The 22352-nt window shown below is 37.8% G+C and overlaps 2 protein-coding genes across 5 annotated transcripts; both read left to right on the forward strand.

Moving 5' to 3' along the window:
• Positions 1–7879: 7879 nt before the first annotated feature.
• On the forward strand, positions 7880–16228 carry LOC147307997 (SLAM family member 5-like). Of its 4 annotated transcripts, none has more exons than XM_086272886.1 (5): positions 7880–8534; positions 8823–8897; positions 11235–11534; positions 11619–11903; positions 14182–16228. In XM_086272886.1, exons 2-5 carry the CDS (start codon positions 8888–8890, stop codon positions 14289–14291), a joined length of 705 nt encoding a protein of 234 aa, XP_086129012.1. In that variant the 5' UTR covers positions 7880–8534; positions 8823–8887; the 3' UTR covers positions 14292–16228. The 4 variants fall into 4 exon arrangements, with proteins under 4 accessions (XP_086129012.1, XP_086129011.1, XP_086129014.1 ...); XM_086272887.1 differs by lacking the exon at positions 7880–8534 and adding an exon at positions 8656–8695; XM_086272885.1 differs by lacking the exon at positions 8823–8897.
• Positions 16229–16739: 511 nt separating this feature from the next.
• On the forward strand, positions 16740–21702 carry LOC147307998 (uncharacterized). The gene is made up of 4 exons (XM_086271354.1): positions 16740–17874; positions 19360–19659; positions 19733–20017; positions 21565–21702. Exons 1-4 carry the CDS (start codon positions 17826–17828, stop codon positions 21672–21674), a joined length of 744 nt encoding a protein of 247 aa, XP_086127480.1. The 5' UTR covers positions 16740–17825; the 3' UTR covers positions 21675–21702.
• The last annotated feature ends 650 nt before the right edge of the window (positions 21703–22352 follow it).

Raw genomic sequence — 22352 nt, forward strand, 5'->3', positions numbered from 1 at the left:
GTACATGTTTTAAAACCTCTAAAAGAAAATTTACTCATCACATTTTCATTTTACACATTTGAAAGTCAACGCAAATTTTCTTCAAAAGAACTCCACAAAGCAGCTAACATAAATGTGCTAATTATTTTTGATGAAATAATCAAAAGTCAAGACTCTGCATCACATTGTGAATAAATGCTTGTTAATCCTGATAAAGCTGTTTTCTGAGTTTTTATATTGAAAGCAAGTCTAAGGAGCTTGCAAAGAAAAGCGTCTGGACTTCTTTAAGTTGCTTGAAGGCATTTCACCTCTCATCTGAGAAGCTTCTTCAGTTCTAAGGGTCAAATGGTGGAGAGTCCCAGATTTAAACCCAGTGGGAGTTTCCCTCCAAAGAGGGACAAAGGACCCCCTGATGATCCTCTACCTAATCACATGAGCTAAGGTGCGAAAACAGGTGTGGGTCACAATCAGCCAGGGTTTCGGGTGAGCTCATTGTGAAACCTGGCCCCACCCTATCATGTGATTTGAAAGCAAACCAAAAGTATATATGATTCCTTTTCCCAAAAGCAGGTTTAAGGTTTTTCTTCAGTGTGAGGGGATCAACTAATAACTAAACTGTTCTAATCCCCAAAATAAAATAAAAAAATAATAATAATAATTCAGCTAGTGAACATGCCCATCTTAAACTAATTTAAAACCATCAAAGACAAACATTTCAATCTCTGCTATCTCAAAAGTTACCACGACTGCTTTGTAGTGTCTGTAGTGTCCTAAAAATCATGTCTCATTCAAATTCACATATCAAACTGTTTCGTTAACTAAGTGTTTTAGTCGCTACTGACATAATTGAAGCAGTAAAACAAGGAATTGACAGGAAGTTGCAGAATTGCAGAAGTTTCAAAGTTCATAAATACCAGAGCTGTGAGAAGAAACCCGGCCCTGTGGCTCTGTGGAAACACTTCATGGCTTCATATCTTGGTTATAGAAAACTTGAGATTCAACAACATTTTTCTTTTTGATTAAATGATGATGATAAATGAGTAAATGTTAACATTTATAGAAATAATTAATGCTTCCTTGTGTCAGTTCAGTTTTTCTCAAACTGAACACTAAGGCAAAACTCGCAAACAAAGAGTTTGCAAAGAGCAAACCTTTTATTGTATTTTATTCTATGACTGGAAACACATGTACTAAAACTGTGTTTTTCATTACATACTGTCTGTATATTGAACAACAATCATTATATCATTCAGATTCTTTTAAGACAGAATGATATTGCAAATGCTTTTGTTGAAAGACAATCATATAGGTTGTCTGACATTTTGGGAGAAAATTATGAAAAAAACAAAATGATGTAAAAATTGTTTTAACAGCTGAAATTCAGATCAGTTTGAATATGTAACAAGGTTGGGGTGCAAACTGAAGTATGGCAAAAACAAGCTTTTCTGCTGTTCTGCTAATTGTAATTCTCTTTCTTGTTCTCCATCTGTGAAAAGATGCTACTTCCTTCATTGGGAAATTTAAAATGCTGGGTAATAATAGTAATAATTTTTTATTCGTTGGAATTCTAAATCCATCTATCTATCTTCTGCTTATCCGTGGCAGGGTCATGGGGGCAGCGGCCTAAGCAGAGAAGCCCAGACCTCCCTCTCCCCAGCCACCTCCTCCAGCTTATCCGGGGGACATCAAGGCGTTCCCAGGCCAGCAAACAACATTTGGATAACATCCACACATGCAAAACATCATTGATCTGCATGTGTGAAAAAGAACTAAGAGACCAGTAAATTATTAAACATTGTATAAGTGACTATTCAGTGAAAAGTAACTTGCTATTTTTGGTAAAGTGTGTTCAATATATGGTGCATTGTTACAGACAGTAAAACATATACAATGACAATTACATTGTGAATCAAATGGTATCTACACCCAGTGACAGGTATTACTGGTTTTATCTTATCTTATCCTGTATGGTGAAGACAGTCGTGTTTTCTGTTGGTCTAATCATTGTGGTGTCTGCTGTCATCAGTGTTCACCTCATCAAATGCAAAACTAAAGAAAAATCTATGCATAAAACTGTTCATGTACCTTTACATGCACTCCACAGGGCATGTATGATTAGCTATCAATAAAGTCCACCAAATGCTTTATTTATGAATAGAACTTCTTTTTGCTGATGTTAAAATGCTTTTTAGGATTTCTTCCTAGGAAAAATAGTGTTTGGGAGGCTAAGCAGCTTTTTGACTTTTGAATGTTTGGTTTATATCACTCTTGATTCTAGACATATTGCCTGTTTGCCATTTATTCCTGCTGGTTTTTTTATTTATATTTTATTCCAGCATAGTTGGTGTGCAGCACCTTTAATTTAGATGTAAATGTACAATAACTATTCTATTCTATTCTATTCTATTCTATTCTATTCTATTCTATTCTATGTGTTTCTTTGATATCACCAGCAGAGGGCAGTGGATGACCTGTGTTTTTGTGTTATTTTAATGTTTGTTGATCATGTGGGACCAGCACCCCAATACAGGAAGGCTGGATCGGCTTTGTGTTTAAAAAATCCTCATCTCTGATCCTATGGTTCTTACCCAGTAGGCAATGCAAAGCTAAAATAAAACATGATGGATGAGGAGACTTGCCCATTTGAACTAGCTCTCCCTCGGTTGTCTAACCCACCTAGTCTGATATAAATTGGAGCCCGAGTAGCCTTGCCTTCCCTTATCTATCAGCCACACATATTATGGCGGCTCCTCTCTAGATCAGTGCATTTGTCATATGACTGGGTTTATTTTAGTGGCCTAAACAGTTAGGCCTATAAGACCTAACCTATAAGAGCTATTTACAATAACATGGATTTATACTCAGATATCTACCTTTACTGTTTCACAAAGAGAAAGGGAATGTCCACATTTTAGACTTAAGTTGCAGGATAGTTTATTAAGGGAATTCAAAAGGGGCAAAACAAAAACAAGATTCAGAGAAATCTAAAAATCTGTTTTTACTGAAATTAAAGTGAGCTAAAAATGGCATTCAAAAAGCTCACAAAAATGACATTTGTTTTGTTTATGAACTTTTCGTGTACATATGCATTCAAAACCTTTTTTTTTTTAGAAAAATAGATACATCCAGAGACAAGATAGTAATCGTTTTACTAGGAGCAAGGTGAACGGCAACTGCAAGATATTATATCACAGATCTACATTCGGTCAGTCAGCTTTTTCCATAAAGGCTTGCCATCTGTGGAACACTTCCAACCGAAATCAAATTGATCACAGACATCAGATCCTTTACACTGCAGGTTAAAGTTTGGTTAAAGGGAAATCAGAGATGCAGTCATTTTAACTAATGATTTTAATTTTATTTTAAATTATTGTCTGTTAATTGTAATTGTATTTATAATGTAATTTGGTTTTATGAAAATGTATTTTTAATTGTAAAATGTACCTATTTTGATTGTAAGCCCAACAAGGGACAATTGTTGAAAATTAGCAATAGCTCTAAACTTATGTGCGTTACATCAGTTTCATGTTTTGTACTTGGACTATGTTAAACTGCACTGTCCCTTTTAAATAAAATAAATAATAAAATAAATACAGTAATATTAACTGAATACAACATCACGGTTCAAGGTAAGTATTGCAACTTGTCACACATTGATGGAGAGTAACCACTGATGTGTATTTTACATTAAACACCTCCTCCCCCCTCAGATCCAGTGTCACCGGTCGACCTGACCGTCAATTCTGTGTCGAGCAGCTCAGACTCGTGTAACCTCACTGTGACCTGCAGCACAAAGCACGCTCACATCAGCAGCATTTTTACATGTGACACCACAACCTGCTATCAGGAAGGAGGAGGAGAGCAATCAGAGGTTACAACCTCAGGTGCTTCTCTCCATGTTTACCTGTCAAATCTATCAGTCATCTGTGACCATAGCAACCAGGTCAGCTGGACCAGAGACATGAAGAACATTGAACATATTTGTGCACTACTGGCTGGTAAGACTGAAAGAGAAAATGTTGATGATGATCATTTAGATGTTTTTTCTTAAAATAACACTTCTTTCATTTAAAGAAATTAATTATTGACGTGACCTTCTCACACCAAGAGTGAAATATAACTTCACAGAAAGAGAATTAATATTTTTCTGGATGCTATTTTATTGTTTTTGACCACTAGTTTAAGAGTAAAACAAGCAAATAAAGTTATTTGTATACCTGCTTTGCACATTATCGGTCTATAAAAAAGACAAAACAATCACTACTAGTCAAATTCTGTAAGAGAAATTAATTGTTTTTTACATCTGATTGACTCAGAGTTTAATCTGTTTTTATATTTAAGGTCTTTTGATTATTTTGTTTGTTTGTTTGTTTGTTTGACATTTTCTTTGTGTTGCAGGTTGTGGGAGTCTCTGTGATGGTATATCTGTCTGTGTGGTAAAGACGGTTGTTTTCTCTGTGCATCTAATCATCATGGTGTTTGCTGTCATTAGTGTCCACATCACAGAGAAAGTTGAGAGGCAAAAAATAAATAGTGCATCAATTACACCGTACATATAGTTCACAGCCTTCTTTTTTAAAAAACGTCTTCTCTAACCACTTGTATCCTGTTTCATTGTTTGTAATTTGTTGCATATGCTGTATAAAACCCATATATATGCTCTGAGTGTTGTTCATTCCCTATGCTACAAAAATATAAATATGATTTAGGAATTTTGAAAACAAGACTTTGGAAGTATTTTATGATAAAGTCTTACAGACTAGAATTTACTTATATTCACTCATCATTTGATAATTTTATACTAAATGTAAAATTAATTAAAGTGCATACATAGTACATATAAACATGGTCACGTCAAAATGGGTCAAAAAAGATGTTTGTGATAGAAGTGCTAAATAATTTATAAAAAATAAAGGTTATGTATCACTTTTTAAAGAAAATTGTGTTTTTAACGTTTTTTCTTAAATACAAGTTTCTTCTCTCTTGGATCGGCTGGAGTGTGTTTCTGATTTCTTTTTTTCCCCACAATGCAGGATTAACATCTCTGAACCCTGAACTTTCTTCAATGTAACCAGAAGAGGGCAGCGAGTGACTTGTGATGTGGGCTGCAGGGAGATCATAAGTTTAGAAATTTTATTTTCAGCTGTTAATATATAAACGTTTCTCTTTTTTTTTTTTGTCTGTCCCATTTGGTTCTTTAGCTGTCAGAATTGTTGTCTGAAGACCAACAAGGATACCCAATGGATTTACTTTATGAAATGGATCATCACGGCCTTGCCGTATTGGTCCATTTGATCAACCTTTGTTGTTATTATTTATTTTATTTTATTTTCAGTTGTTACAGACGGGACAGACATGACTGAGGGATAGGAAAGGGAGAAAGAAAGATGAAGGAAAAGAAAAACAGAAGGGAAGAGGGACAGTGAGAAAGGGTGCTTAAAAAGAGAAAGAAGAGAAAAAAAAATCTCCTGGATCACCTGTTGAGAGAAAAAGAAGAGAAAACAAGCAAAAAAAACCAACAGAGCAACATACTAAACACAACACCATCATGTTAATCTACAGTGGGGCAAAAAAGTATTTAGTCAGCCACCAATTGTGCAAGTTCCCCCACCTAAAATGATGACAGAGGTCAGTAATTTGCACCAGAGGTACACTTCAACTGTGAGAGACAGAATGTGAAAAAAAAATCCATGAATCCACATGGTAGGATTTGTAAAGAATTTATTCGTAAATCAGGGTGGAAAATAAGTATTTGGTCAATAACAAAAATACAACTCAATACTTTGTAACATAACCTTTGTTGGCAATAACAGAGGTCAAACGTTTACTATAGGTCTTTACCAGGTTTGCACACACAGTAGCTGGTATTTTGGCCCATTCCTCCATGCAGATCTTCTCGAGAGCAGTGATGTTTTGGGGCTGTCGCCGAGCAACACGGACTTTCAACTCCCGCCACAGATTTTCTATGGGGTTGAGGTCTGGAGACTGGCTAGGCCACTCCAGGACTTTCAAATGCTTCTTACGGAGCCACTCCTTTGTTGCCCGGGCGGTGTGTTTTGGCTCATTGTCATGTTGGAAGACCCAGCCTCGTTTCATCTTCAAAGTTCTCACTGATGGAAGGAGGTTTTGGCTCAAAATCTCACGATACATGGCCCCATTCATTCTGTCCTTAACACGGATCAGTCGTCCTGTCCCCTTGGCAGAAAAACAGCCCCATAGCATGATGTTTCCACCCCCATGCTTCACAGTAGGTATGGTGTTCTTGGGATGCAACTCAGTATTCTTCGTCCTCCAAACACGACGAGTTGAGTTTATACCAAAAAGTTCTACTTTGGTTTCATCTGACCACATGACATTCTCCCAATCCTCTGCTGTATCATCCATGTGCTCTCTGGCAAACTTCAGACGGGCCTGGACATGCACTGGCTTCAGCAGCGGAACACGTCTGGCACTGCGGGATTTGATTCCCTGCCATTGTAGTGTGTTACTGATGGTGACCTTTGTTACTTTGGTCCCAGCTCTCTGCAGGTCATTCACCAGGTCCCCCCGTGTGGTTCTGGGATCTTTGCTCACCATTCTCATGATCATTTTGACCCCACGGGATGAGATCTTGCGTGGAGCCCCAGATCGAGGGAGATTATCAGTGGTCTTGTATGTCTTCCATTTTCTGATGATTGCTCCCACAGTTGATTTTTTCACACCAAGCTGCTTGCCTATTGTAGATTCACTCTTCCCAGTCTGGTGCAGGTCTACAATACTTTTCCTGGTGTCCTTCGAAAGCTCTTTGGTCTTGGCCATGGCGGAGTTTGGAGTCTGACTGTTTGAGGCTGTGGACAGGTGTCTTTTATACAGATGATGAGTTCAAACAGGTGCCATTCATACAGGTAACGAGTGGGGGACAGAAAAGCTTCTTACAGAAGACGTTACAGGTCTGTGAGAGCCAGAGATTTTCCTTGTTTGAGGTGACCAAATACTTATTTTCCACCCTGATTTACGAATAAATTCTTTACAAATCCTACCATGTGGATTCATGGATTTTTTTTCACATTCTGTCTCTCACAGTTGAAGTGTACCTCTGGTGCAAATTACTGACCTCTGTCATCATTTTAAGTGGGGGAACTTGCACAATCGGTGGCTGACTAAATACTTTTTTGCCCCACTGTAGCTAAGTGTACACAGCAGTAAATACTAAATATTGAATATTATTGTGTAGCAAGCAGGACCGACAGCCCACAATGTGCTTGGAAATAGCAATCAATAGAGGTGTAGTTTATGTCTATGAACAGTGAACACCCGTGTGCACACCTGTGTGGATCAGCGCGCTTGTATTCAAAAGGTTTCCCCATGTAATGGTCTGCTAGAGGATGTAGAGAGCCATAGCCCCATCCCCCAGGGCATGAAGCAGGCATGGAGGAGATCCAGGCTCCAGACATCCAGAGGCCCCAGAGTGCGAGAGCCCAAGGAGGACCACCGGAGGGGCATCCGTGCCACCCTCCTGGGAAGAGCTGAGGAGAGCCCCAGATGAGGGGTCACCCAGTTGCCATGAAGCAGAAGCCTGAGGGGGTTGCAGTGGCGTGCCAGAGTGAAGCGAGCCGCAGGCCCAGAGGCCGGAGGCCGGAGGCCCGAGGGCCCCCTTTGCCCCGGAAGAGGCCTGACCGAGCAACGGGCACCAGGCCCCGCCAAGTAGTCACCGGGAGTGAGCTAGTACATACCTGAGCGCCCATCCCTGGACACCAAGAACCACCAACGCACCGACCCCTGAGGGCATCAGTCACCGGCAGGGAGTGTGGTGAGGGGAGATAGGCCTTTGGAGGGCCTGGGAGTTCCCAGAGAGGTGGAGTGTAAGACCCGACCTGACATATAAACACAGACAAACAGGCATTCCCACCCTCATGCACACATATACAAATACTCAGCACTCATATAAACGTTTCTCATTTATGTTTGGTTGGGGGGATTTTGGTGACATTCATAACTACTGTATAGGACAATTCCAGCAAGAACTCAATCCAGAATTTTACATTATCAATCAAAAACCCACAGATATCTGATATTTCATGAAGTCAATTCCTGCAGCTTAAATGCATTCAGATCATCATATTACCTCTTCTGCTTTGATCGGCCTGATTGGACTCTGTCTTTAAAACTCCTGTAATCTCATCGTGACTTGCAGTGCACGGGACTCGCACCTTAGCTCACCAACTCTCACACATTACCCCAAAAATCTGCAGGAAGAATAATAAAAGTTTGTTCGTGCAGGCTGATACGGGTCAGACTGAGTCATGGCTTCTGTTTTGTTGTCTCTTTCTGCTCAAAGGTAGTGTTACTGTGAAACCATGGCTATCTCAGAGCTAAAACTAGCACAGCTCACAGATAGTTCACTTTTGCACTGTTGGTCTGTATAGAGGAAGAATGCAGCTGTGAGAAGGGGCTGACCCTGTTCTGCTGTCAGTGGTGTAAAACACTTCCACGTTGTTGCATTTCAGAGAAACCTCGAGACTCTAGAATGTTTTTCTTTGTGATTCTTGTGTTGCTGTCCTGCACTGAGGCTGAAGGTAGGAAAAAAATGTCTAAATATTAGCACACATATAGTAGCAGTATATAACAACTGCTTCTTTAATTCAACAGGGACAGAACTGACAACGATGAAAAGTTCAAATGTTTTCTTTTATAATAGTGTTCACTACAAAACGTATCTTTCAATTTATTGCAGAAGGTAAAAGACTTGATTAATGTCTCAAACTACATTAGTCAAGAGTTTAATCAGAGCTGTGTCTTTGACAGGCTGAATAAGCTCTGACAAGTTAGTCCATCTAAAAATAGTCACTTCCTCTTTCTTGCAGTCACTCTGCTTCCTGGTTCTGAAAGAAAATAAAACCAACACATCGGAAGGACATCCAATGAGCTTATGTACCCTGGTAAACCAGTGTGTCCTAACAGGCCAATTTTGTTCTTGGTGGGAGGGGAGGAAGAAAACATTATGGAAGAAATGTCACTGTGTCTCAGATAATGTTTTTCAAAATAGTTCTCTGTCCTGGGTGAAGATGTGCTATTGAATTGATAAAAGAGAAGTAGTTTAAATGGAGAATTTTGAGAATTATTAAGCACTGTCCTGTTATATGAGTTATATGTTTGCTATTTCAAGCAAAGAGTATAAGATACATTTATCTGAAAAGTTCAAAACAACATCGCAGTTTAAGGCTGATTTCAGGCACAGATGAGGAGCAACTGCTAACAACTTTTCATATTTTGACCTCTTAAAAACACTGAACTGTGTAAAATCTTACCCTGCTATAAAAGAGGTATTAGAGCTGTTTAATAATTCATTGTAAAGCAACAAATTCCCCATTAATTTCCAATCATGATAAAAACAAACACTATAAAAATAATTAAAACAAATCAGGTGTGAGTAGAAGACTTTACGTCTTACGTGTCTCTTTAGGTCTTTATAGGGTCTGAAAATGTGCTTGTACTTCGTGGAACAGACTTCATCCGCCATCTGTTGTAGTAGTGAAATAGAAACTTAATTTACTACCAAAAAACAGTTATTATCAAGATGCAATAGTGTTTGACAGTGGTGAAGGATAGGAGTTGCAGACTGGAAACAGACAGTTTGGGTCTAACATTAAGGCTTTCAAATGTTGTATAACTTTATCTCAGTCTTCTTTTAATTTTTCATGGTTGATTCCTTCATTGATGATTTTTGGTTAAATTTGGTGACAACACTTACAACATCAACACTAATGAAAAAAACAGTTACCCACTATAATAATTTTATCTCACTGAGCACTAAATCAGAGAATCAGAAAGTTGAAAGGTGGGGGTGGACAAAAAAATGACAAATATGTTTTTTTAAATGTGTGGGAGGCCAAGAATGCAACTTTCAAAGTAATCCTAACTGTCCTGACCTTTGGTTGACGTATAAACTAGAATGAAAGATTGCTGGAACTCTTTCACAGCTGTTAATTTTGTAATAAGCAGTGTAGGGACCAGAGATGGGCAGTAACGCGTTGCTTGTACTTGTAAACCCCCAGTTTTGCCAGGGGGTCAGGTAGGGCATTAACAGGGAACAAAGAAATACTTTTCTTTCTTATTCTCATTTAAAATATCTAGCTTTTATTAAATAATTATCTGAATCTTACAAGAAACGATTGATAGATTGATGCATATATACAATCAAAACAGTGTACATCACTGTCACAACAGCGTTTGTTTTCATTCAAAGACTGTATGATTTTTCCTATAATGGTGGGCTGGTCTCTAGTCAAAATGCCCAGGCCGATTTTTTGTCCCAGTCCAGCCCTGTATGCAGCTCACCTTCAGTCTAGTGTTGCTTACATCTTTCTATTTGGAAGGCAGAATTTCCAAGTTCTGAGTACAATCGAAAGCACCACGACTGCAGTTTTCGTGTTGGATGTAAAAAGCGCACATGATGCTGTGACGTAGGCTAGAATCATGGCGATGGTCCAGGCATGGGATTTCTCTCGTGGAAATAAGCACATTATTTTTTCCTTTCTATTGGTAGGTGGCACAGTGCACTTGTGGCAAGTAAGCAAGCTAGAAGACTGGCAGTCTTGCTGGGTATCCAGTTACGGAAGCAACACATTAACAAGAGAATTCTGAGAATAACCAAAATTACCTTCCCTAGTAACTAGTTACTTTGAAAGTAACGAGTAACTTGAAATAACTGAGTTACTTTTGATAGAAGTAACTAGTAATGTAACTAAGTTACTAATTTAAAGTAACTTACCCAAAACTGGTAAAAAGACTTGATATATTTGGTCATATCTCAAGATATGAGAGGTGGGCTGTCCGAAGTGAGATGGAAGCTGTATCTCATAACAAGTTCAGGTTTTCCACAACAGCTTTATCTGAAATGTGAAACTGATTATTGTTTGGTGGATGCTAAAAACCCAAGCAGTTAGCTGTGACTAAACAATAATGAAAATAATCAAACAATAGGGAAGAGCAGCAGGTGGTGTCAGGGGAGGTTGACCAACAAAGATGGTGTCCATCACAAACTCATCCCTCCCCCTGTGTGAGTAGGCTACCAGGACCTGACCAAAGGTGTGCAGAGCAGCAGAAGGCAGGTGAAAAGCTGCGGTGAAAAAAATATAACAAAAGAACCAAAATCTTCACAACACTGCAACGCTGTGTCAGGTCCTTTTTGTGTTGCATTTGTGTTTGATTTTGATTTAACATAATTGCAGCTGGATGTTCGTGACTGATATTTTTTGTTTTTCCTTTTCTTTTAGGTCTCCAACATGTGTTTGTGCTGCATGGAAACGACTTACACTTGGATACAGAGAAACCTTTTAAACTTGACGAACATACAGATTTGTTCTGGAGATTTAATTCCAATAACAATATAGCTAAATGTGTTTTTAATAATGATCCAGTCGTGTATAACAAATATGCAGGAAAGGCTGAGTTGTTTGGACAAAATTACTCTTTGAAATTAAAAAATGTTCAACACAGTGACAGTGGAGATTATAAAGCAGTTGTGGTCAGCGAACAAGAGCAAAGGGTAGCTGAATACAAGGTGATAGTTCAAGGTAGGTTTCTATTTTCATTATTACTTTGAAATGTTCACAAATCATAGGCCTGTTTTTAATACTTTCACACCTCTTGTTCCGCAGATCCAGCCACTCCTGCCAAACTGACAGTGGAGTCTGTGTCCAAGAGCTCAGACTCCTGTAACCTGACTGTGACCTGCAGCACAGTGGACTTTAACATCAGCAGTAGTTTTAGATGTGATGGTAAAATCTGCTCTCATGCAGAAGAAAAGGATTTGAAAGCCACAAAAGAATTTTCCTCTTTAAGTGTTTACCTGCAGCAAGACACCATTTACTGTAATCACAGCAACCAAGTGAGCTGGAATCAGACCATGAAGGTGCTCAAATCTTACTGTGAAACAAAGACAGGTGAGAATAACGGTCATAATGAATGAAAAACTGAAATAACCAGATTTTTAAAGGACTTGCTGTGTGATGTTTGCATGTTGTCCCCATGTCTAATTACATATCTTTGGATTGTGATAGAAAGCACCCACAATCCAGTCCAAATACTTGAATTGTCACCTCATTGTTCTGACACACAACACCAAACTATCCACAACACAACACTCTAACTACACAAAACAGCATTTTAACTACACACTCCAAACACGCTAAACTAAAATCTCTCACATCTCCAAACTCTCTCTCTCTCCATCACTCCTAAAACTTCCTCCTCTTTCTAAACAACCAAATGTCATGTTGCCATAGCACTTTTTCATTGGTCAACATTGTACATTTTTCCACCAACACGAAAGGGCTGTTTTTAGTTTTTTTATTTTTTGCTCATAAGCAGAGAATGCTCGCTAGCGCTGTCCTTAGACAGTAAACGTGACGAAACTATTCAGGAAAAAACACGTGTATATATTGTTTATCATGACTCTGGTTTTACGTGGCCTATCAACACAATTTAAAAACTGGCAAATATCACCTTGTTGCTTTGTCATCTTAAAGTGGTCATGTGATTGGCTTACCACGACTACTTTATTCTTCCTCAGTCAAACAGCAGCAATCATGCGATTGTTTTGCCCCCTAGCTCCAGGTGTTGTGGCAAAAATTGATCGTTGGGCAGAAAGTGATTGCCGTCCGCGGGAGCACGCGCAGCTGCTTAAAAGCTGTAGCGCCCAGATTACTTATGTAGTCAGCTACTTCCATGCAACTGATATTACGTGCGGTAAGATGAATGAAGCTTCAACCGTCTGTTTGTTGAAAAATAGTAACGTGACCGCATTTTCTTGTTAGTAACGGTAACGGCGTTGTAACAATAGAAATTCATTGTGAGGAACTAAATTTTTTTTAGTTCCTCACAATGAATTGAAAAATAACTGAAAAGAAAATGTTCATTTCTAATACTTTGCTGGCAGTGACACCATGAAGTCTTCAACTCATGGACATCACCAGATGCTGGGTTTTCTCCTTTTGTTGCTCTGCCAGGTTTTTACTGCAGAGGCTTTCAGTTGCTGTTTGTTTGTGGGCCTTTCTTCTCTTTATGGTAGACCTAGATACTTCTACCTCCTGGAGTTTGTTGTTCACTTTGTTGGCTGTAAAAACGATTCTGTGATTAGCCACCACTGTTGTCTTCCGTGGACATCCAGGTTGTTTTGTATTGCTGAGTTGACTAGTGCTTTCTTTCGTTATTTCTCAGGATGAACCAAATTGTTGATTTTGCCACTCCTCCTAATATTGTAGTATTTTCTCAAATGGGATTTTTCTGTTTTTGCAGCTTAAGGATGTTGTTTCACCTGCATGGAGAGCTCCTTTGACTGCATGTTGTCTGTTGACAGCAAAATGTTCCAAACACAAGCACCACACCTTAGATCAGCTCCAGGCCTTTTATCTGCTTAATTGATATACGAAGGAATTGCTCACACCTGTCCATGAAATAGCCTTCGAGTCAATTGTCCAATTATGTTTGGTCCCTTTAAAAAGAGTGTGGGACATGTTAAGGAGCTAAAACTCCTAAACCCTTCATGCAAGCTGAGTCTACAAATTATGTCCATGTCCATCATATAACTACAATTGGAATATGTTTCAGTAAACATGTAAAAAAAAAAAATGTGTCAGTGTCCAAATATATATGGACCTACCTGTATAAACACTTCAGTCCTCAATGTGTCCTCTGTCATGGTGTCACTTGCTGCACTCCGTGTTGCTTGCTGTCAGTCCTGTGAATGTCCTAGTGATGCTGCCTGTCTGAAGTTTTGGTTTTGAATATTTTTTGGAATCTAATTTAGTCACAATAAAGGCTCGCTTTTTCTCTGTGTGGCGGGACGTGGCCTGCGGTGCCATGCAGGGAAGGCAGACGCACCTGCACGGCATCTGCAATCACGCCCCGCCGACTTAAATATTATACTGGGTCCTGTGGTTGGGGTTGTTGTTGCTATGTTGAGCTGGCAGCGGGAGAGCTGCAGCTCTGGGTGCGAATGTACAGCAACCATGAAAGTATTAATAAAGTATGCTGCAAAGCATGAACGTGCACCCGGGTCTGCCGTGGTCATTTACACTCTGGAATGCTAAATACAGTTGGGATACATTCAGAAATAAATTAACTGTATTTCTGAAATGTAAAAGATTTCTTGAGTCAGACAAAAGAAACTGTACTTTGAATTTACTTAGTGTGTTTCATTATTTCTGCTCATGTCTGCAGGTATCTCCATCTGTGTGGTGAAGACAGTCGTGTTCTCTGTTGGTCTGATCATCATGGTGATTGCTGTCATCAGTGTCCACATTATGGAGAAGATTAAGAAGCAAAAATAAAGAAGAGGCTTTCCACGTACACACATAGCTAATACACTTTTAGAAAATGTGTATAGATACCAGTGGTAGATAACTACACAGGTTAACACATTTTATGCAGATACTGTTTTTTGTTATATAACACAAAATTAGGCATTGCAAATGTTTTGTAAGTATAGACATTTGCACATTTAATTCCGTTAATTTTCTGAATGTTGAATGTAAACATAACAAACGCTCCACAAGACATGCATGGCAAACATGTTAAATCACTGTCATCACTGCAGAGAAATTTAAGAAAGAAAAATAAATTTTGCTGTGCTTACCCACTGCACATAGATGTCAATGCAAACTTGCTTGAAAAGAACTCCTCAAACCATCTATGATAGCGTTACCAATTATTTTTGATGAAATAGTCAAAAGTCAAGACTGCATCATTTTGTGAATAAAATACTTGTTGATCCTTATAAAGCTGTTTTCTGAGATTTTATAATGATAGCAAACACAAAAGAAGCATTTCTGATTCCTATTCCAGAAAGCAGCATTAAGATGTTTCTTCAGTGTGAGGGAATCAACTGATAACTACTACTAAGTTGTAAACCCAAGAATAAAAAAAGAAATGATTTCAGCTTCAAAGCTCATTTAAAATCATCAAAGACCAACCTATCAATCTCTGATATTTTAGAAGTTACCGATTCTGCTTTGATTGGTGTCTTCTTTGTATTATTCTAAATGTTAATGAGACACTGACACCATCATTTAACATTCAAAGTAACCTAAGAATGAAAAAAGGGTTCAAAAATATATCTGAGATGAAAATTGGGTATCTTTCCAAATGCAGCAAGTTACATATTCAATATGCTGACAATTTTTCAAGTGTCCCAAAAAAATCATGTCTCATGTTTAAATTCACATACAAAATTGTTGTCAAGTTTCAAAGTTCTTAAACAACACAGCTTTGAGACGGAGCGTGGCCCTGTAGCTCTGTGCAAAACACTTCATGGCTTCAACATTTTTCTTTTAGATGAAATGATGAATGATTAACTGTTAAAACCTATAGAAATTATTGATGCTTCTTTTTGTCAGTTCAGTTTATCTCAAACTGAACACTAAGACAAAAATCGCAAACATGCAAAGAGCAAACCTTTAATTGTATCCTATTCTTTGACTGAAAACACGTGCGAACTAAAACTATATTTTTATTATATACTGTCTGTATATTGAACTACAGTCATTATATCATAAAGATTCTTTTAAGAGAATAATTTTGCAAGTGCTTTTGTTGAAAGACAGTCATATTTTTAACATTATTTTGTAATAAAAATATGGGAAAAAAACACAAAACCATGTAAATTTTGTTTTAACAGCTGAATTCAGCTGAAATTCAGATCTACTGGAATATGTTACGAGACTGGGGTGCAAACTGAAGTATGGCAAAAGCAAACTTCTCTCTTGTTCTGCTACTTTTATTTCTCTTTCTTGTTCTCAATCTGTGAAAAGATGCAACTTCCTTTTTCTTGTATTAGACGTCTGTTTTTTTTTTTGTTTTGTTTTTTTGTGCAAGCATTTTTGCTTAACATGCAAAACCTAAAGGGTGTTACAGCCTAAAGAGGAATTTGGTATCACTGCAAATGCAGCTTATAGCACAAATGGCGGACCTGACCACACTTCAATGCTTTTTAGCATCTTTATTAACTCACACTCGAATGCAGTTTTCCAGCTGATTAAAGTAGATTAAACTTCAATATTAAACGTAAAAAATCAGATACCCTGAAACAATTTCAATCATCATGTTTATATTGTTGTCCTTTCTGTAGTTCATGGGGAAAGTTAAGACACTGACCAATAACAATAATACATTTTCATTTTTATTACCCATTAACAAATTCCGCCAAATGCCTAATTTGTGAATAAAAATGCTTTTTGCTGGTGTTAAAAATGTTGTTGAGGCTTTTATCTCAGGGAAAAAGTATTTGGGAGGCTAAGCAGGTTTTTGACTTTGGAATATGGACTTCTTTGATATCACCCACATAGGGTAGAGGGTGACTTTGGAGGCAGGCTACAAAGGCAGGAACAACCTCCTTCTAAACGTCAGTAAGACAAAGGAGCTGATAGTGGACTTCAGCACTAAGCAGGAGAGGAACTACCAGACCCCTGTCATCAACGAGTGCCCAGTGGAGAGAGTGGACAGCTTCAAATACCTCGGAGTTCACATCACGCAGGACCTGTCATGGTCCTGTCACATCAACACCGTGGTGAAAAAGGCCCGTCAGCGTCTCTACCACCTCAGACGCTTGAGAGACTTCCAACTGCCCTCCAAGGTGCTCAGGAACTTTTACTCGTGCACCATAGAGAGCATCCTGACGGGAAACATCTTAACCTGGTTCGGGAACAGCACCATGCAGGACAGACGAGCTCTACAGAGGGTTGTGCGATCAGCTGAGCCCACCATCCGCTCCGAGCTCCCTGACCTGCACTCAATCTACAGCAGGCGGTGCCGGACCAAGGCCAGGAAGATCGTGAAGGACCTCAGCCATCCCAACAACAGACTGTTCTCTCTGTTGAGGTCAGGAAAGCGATTCCGCTCCCTGAAGACCAACACAGAGAGACTGAGGAGGAGCTTCTTCCCGCAGGCGATACGGTCTCTCAATCACAATCACACCACCACACAGTACTGACCCACACATATAGTTCTTACACACACACTGGACATTCTGGACATTGTTTTCACTTCATCACTTAAATCACTGCTGCTGTTATTGTGTATATATTTAATTATACTTCTTGGGTATTTTGTTCATACATTCTTATATAGTTCTATATTGTGTATTTTGTTGTACAGTTATTTTATTTTCAATTTAATTTATATATTTTATCTTATTCTTTCCCAGTGTGTTGTACAGTTATTTCATTTTTAACCTTAATTTATATTTTATTCCTTCCTAGTTAAATTTACCCTTTTTAATTTTTCATATTTATTTCCTATCTTATTCATAGCCTTTTCCTTTTTGTTTTCTTTAGGTCACGAGCAGTTGTCCAAGCATTTCACTACATATCGTACTATGTATGACTGTGTATGTGACAAATAAAATTTGAATTTTGAATTTGATTGCCGAGCAGAAAATATACAGATTAATAGTGTTTTTGTGCTATTTTAATGTTTGTCGGTTTTGTGGGACCAGTACCCCAATACAGGTAGTCTGGATGGGCCCTCTGCTTAAAAAGTCACTTATCCAGTAGACAATGCAAGGCTTAGATAGAGCCTGATGGGTGTTCTAACCACCGCTCTCTCCCAGCTGACTACTCCACTGACTCTGGTAAAAATTGAGCATTAGTAGCCATGGAGTCAAAGGCAGTGTGCTGTGAAACCATGGCTATGTCAGATCGACAACTGGCACAGCTCAAAGATAGTTCACTTGTGCACTGTTGGTCTGTGTCAAGTCTAGAGGAACAACGCAATCGTTAGAAGGGTATGAGGGGCTGACCCTGTTTTGCTGTCAGTGGTATAAAACACTTCCATGTTGTTGCGTTTCAGAGAAACCTCGAGACTCTAGAATGTTTTTCTTTGTGATTCTTGTGTTGCTGTCCTGCACTGAGGCTGAAGGTAGGAAAAAAATGTCTAGATATTAGCACACATATAGTAGAAGTATATTGCAACCGCTTCCTTAATTCAACAGGGACAGAACTAACAAAGATGGAAAGTGCAAATGTTTTCTTTTATAGTAGTGTTCACTACAAAAGATATCTGTTATTTTATTGCAGCGGATGAAAGACTTGATTAATGTCTCAAAGTACATCACAGTTTAATCGGAGCTGTGTCTTTGACAGGCGGAATAAGCTTTGACAAGTTAGTCCATCTAAAATAGTCACTTCCTCTTTCTCGCAGTGACTCGGTTTGTGTGCTAGAAGGTTTCCTGGTTCTGAGAGAAAATAAAACCAGCACAACCAAAGCTTTCAATACAGAACTTTAGAAGCATTGAACACTGCAGTTCCAGGATGATTTCAGACACAGATGAGGAGTAACTGCTGCCATCTTTTCATACTTTGACCATTCAACACCACATGAGAAAAACTGTAAAATCTTACCCTGCTATGAAAGCTATTAGAGCTGCCTAATAATTTATTGTAAAACAACTAATTGTCCAATAATTTCCAATGATAATAAAAAAACAATATAAATATAATAAATCAAACAACGTGTGAATACATGATTTTTATGTCTTTATAGGGTCTGAGAACATGTTTGTACTTAATAGAACTTACATGTGGACATAAAGAAACCTGTTGTAGTAGACAAAAATAAACTTAATTTACTACCACTAACAATGTTGGTAACTATTATTATAAAGATGCAATCATGTTTGACACATGTGAAGGACAGTCTGAGTTATTTAGACAAAATTAGTCTTTGCTTTTAACCTAAAAAAAAAGATTAACAGGAAATACTGTGTAATGTTCAAGCAGACAGTTAGGGTCTGAAATACTAAGAGTAAGGATTTCAAATGTTTTATAACTTTATCTCAGTCTTCATTTCATTTTTCATTGTTGACTCCTTCATGGCCGATTTGTGGTTTGGTTCTTTGACGTGGTCTGGGAGCAGACCCATTCTGTAAGGTTTGGGGTTGTAGCTTCCCTATTTCTGTCATGGAGGGAAGCAGAGATAGTTTAATGAATTTGGGCAACTCTAGATATTAGAGGTGCACCATCCAAAGTTGTGTGGAAGTCATAACTTCTAATAGGAACTGATTTTCACGAGAAGGTTTATCTGTGAAGTCCACATTTTATTGTTGGAAATTATCTCAACAAACAGTAACTGAAGGACGATGTGGGGCAAGTTACACACAAATCTATATTAAGTTTAGAGATGTCTGATTGGTGTAAGGGTTTTTATTACAGCTGAATAACAATTAAAGATATTTGCACTAATAAATGTGTTTATTTATCAACATATAAACAGATTATATAAAAATGTTGACAAAACAATAATAAAAATACTAAAAAAAAATACTGTATTTAATTTGAGAGACTTCCAGTTGCATGTTAATAAGATGATTCTGATATCAGGTTTGTTGTTTTTCTTTTCTTTTAGGGCTCCAACATGTGTTTCTCCTCCGTGGAAAGGACTTACACCTGGATATAAAGAAATCTGTTGTACTAGACAAAAAAACTGAATTGATCTGGAAATTTAATAAAACTAACAATGTAGCTAAATGTGGTTTTAATAATGATCCAGTTGTGTTTGACAAATATGAAGAAAGGGCTGAGCTCTTCAGGCAAAATTATGGGTTGTTATTAAAGAATGTGCAACACAGTGACAGTGGAGATTATACTGCATTCATGGTTAGCTATGAAGTCCAAAAGGTAGCTGAATACAAGGTCATAGTCCAAGGTAGGTTTCTGTTTTCATTATCTTTTTGAAATGGTGATACAACATAAATCTCTTTATGCCTGTTACTCTTCAGATCCAGTTTCTCCAGTTGACCTGACAGTGGACTCTGTGTCTGGCAGTTCAGACTCCTGTAACCTCATTGTGACCTACAGCACAGTGGATTCTCAAATCAGCAGCATTTTCACATGTGATGCCCAAAACTGCTCTCTGGTAGACAAAGGAAGCTTTAAAGCCCAAACCTATTCTTCCAATCTCACTGTCAATTTGCAGCAAGACTTAATCGTCTGTAATCACAGCAACCAAGTGAGCGTGGAACAGACTAAGAAGGACATTAAACGTTATTGCAAGGAAAAACCAGGTAAGATTCAAAGACATCACATTCATTTGTACATTCTGCAAAATCATGTCTTGACCCTTTGTTGGGGCAGTTGTAACCAATCAGCTGTCCTATAATGAGCACATCCACTCAGAAGTTACCAGAAATTTTCAAGCTTGTGTCAATCTCAAAACCTGTGTTAAATACCTTTAGTAGTAGTTGACTGCTTGAAGAATAATTCTGGTTAACAATAGTTGGCATGAGAAGTATTCCATATGTATATCACCAAATTTGACAGTTATTATCTTTCTTTTGATGAGAAAATCTAAAATATTCTGAATACTAGAGTGTAAGGTCGATGGCAAAAACTTGCATTGTGGTGGCCCACCAGAGGGGTCACACCCAGGTGAGGGGTTTTGCTGGGTTTTGCGCGCAATGTGTTCAGTTCATGTTTGGTGGTCAATAAAGTTGGAGGAAAAGGCTAAACCTCCTGTGTTGTCTGACCCTTCACTCCACAGCATTAGATTTTTAAGGATGACAACAAAAGCTGCCCATCACAATCTCTAATGCTTTTATTTGTGCCTATTTATTACATAAATAAGTCATTTGTAACTATAGCAACCAGGTCACAATTAAATTAGAAACAACTCAGATGTAGTTGAAGTGCAGACTTTAAGCTTTAATTCAGCCGGTTGAACAAAAAGACTGTATAAAATGTGAGGAATGAAAATTCTTTAGCTCCTTACAATGAATTCATTTCAGGAGCTCAAGATTAATTGGAAAAGTTGAATAACTGAAAATAAAATGTTAATTTCTAATACTTTGCTGGAAATGACACCATGAAGTCTTGAACTCATGGACATCATCAGATTTTGGGTTTTCTCCTTTTTTATGCTCTGCCAGGTCTTTACTACAGAGGCTTTCAGTTGCTGTTTGTTTGTGGGCCCGTCTTCTCTTTATTGCTGAGTTCATCAGTGCTTTCTTTCTTTCTCAGGATGTACGAAATTGTAGATTTTGCCACTCCTAATCTTAAAGCCGTTTCTCAAATGGGATTTTTCTGTTTTTGCAGCTTAAGGATGTTGTTTCACCTGCATGGAGAGCTCCTTTGACTGCATGTTGTCTGTTGACAGCAAAATGTTCCAAACACAAGCACCACACCTTAGATCAGCTCCAGGCCTTTTATCTGCTTAATTGATAAAAACATACAAAGGAATTGCTCACACCTGCCCATGAAATGACCTTCGAGTCAATTGTCCAATTACGTTTGGCCCCTTTAAAAAGACTGTGGGACACATTAAGTTCCATGTCCATTATATAACTGTAATTAGAATATGTTTCAATAAAGTGTCCAAATATATATGGACCTAACTGTATATAAACCTCAGTCCTCCCTCAATCCCTAAATCTAATTTAGTCAAATAATCACAATAGTCACTTGCTTTTTCCTCTGGAATGCTGAATACAGTTGGGATACATTCAGAAATAAATTAACTGTATTTCTGAAATGTAAAAGATTTCTTGAGTCAGATAAAAGAAACTGTACTTTGAATTTACTTAGTGTGTTTCATTATTTCTGCTCATGTCTGCAGGTATCTCCATCTGTGTGGTGAAGACAGTCGTGTTTTCTGTTGGTCTGATCATCATGGTGATTGCTGTGATCAGTGTCCACATTATGGAGAAGATTAAGAAGCAAAAATAAAGAAGAGACTTTCCACTTACACATATAACTTATATGGTTTTAGAAAATGTTGAGGTTATAGATACCAGTGGTAGATAACTACACAGGTTAACACATTTTGGGGGTTTGCAAACATTAAAAATTCTCAAATATCACACAAGGAATCTGTATCACTTTGTAAATAAAATGCTTGTTGCTCATGTTAATAATATTACAGAAGATTTCATCTTGAAAACAAAACTTTTGGTGGTCTGACCCCTGAACTGAAGAAATTGTCAAATTAGATGATATAGGTTAAAAATTTCCATTTTACTTACTTTATAACTTAGCTTCCTAATGTGGCAACACAAGGGTAATTAAAACTGAGAGTTAGATAAAACTGTGAACAGTTTGGTTCATCTTTAGTTATATGGTTCTATCCAGCATATTCTATCTTGATATTCTGTCTTATCACAGGTTAATTTTTCAAAAATATTAGCAATGATTTATGCAAAGAAAGGGCTACGTACAACTCTTTATTTCTATTAATGTCTTACTTCATTCCTACCTGATTGACATGTTTAGGAATTATGAGTGATTGGCTCACTGTAGTGGTAAAAGTTGCTACCAATCAAATTATGATATGGTAAAGTTAAAACAAAACACAACTGACTGTTTTATATTATATCTAATATATATTATGTAATTATCCTTATAATT

Source organism: Aulonocara sp. 'chitande type north' Nkhata Bay, linkage group LG18 (genome assembly GCF_057382095.1).
Source record: "Aulonocara sp. 'chitande type north' Nkhata Bay isolate Kocher_YH1m ecotype deep benthic linkage group LG18, A_spYH_male_GT1.1, whole genome shotgun sequence".
NCBI lineage: Eukaryota > Metazoa > Chordata > Actinopteri > Cichliformes > Cichlidae > Aulonocara > Aulonocara sp. 'chitande type north' Nkhata Bay.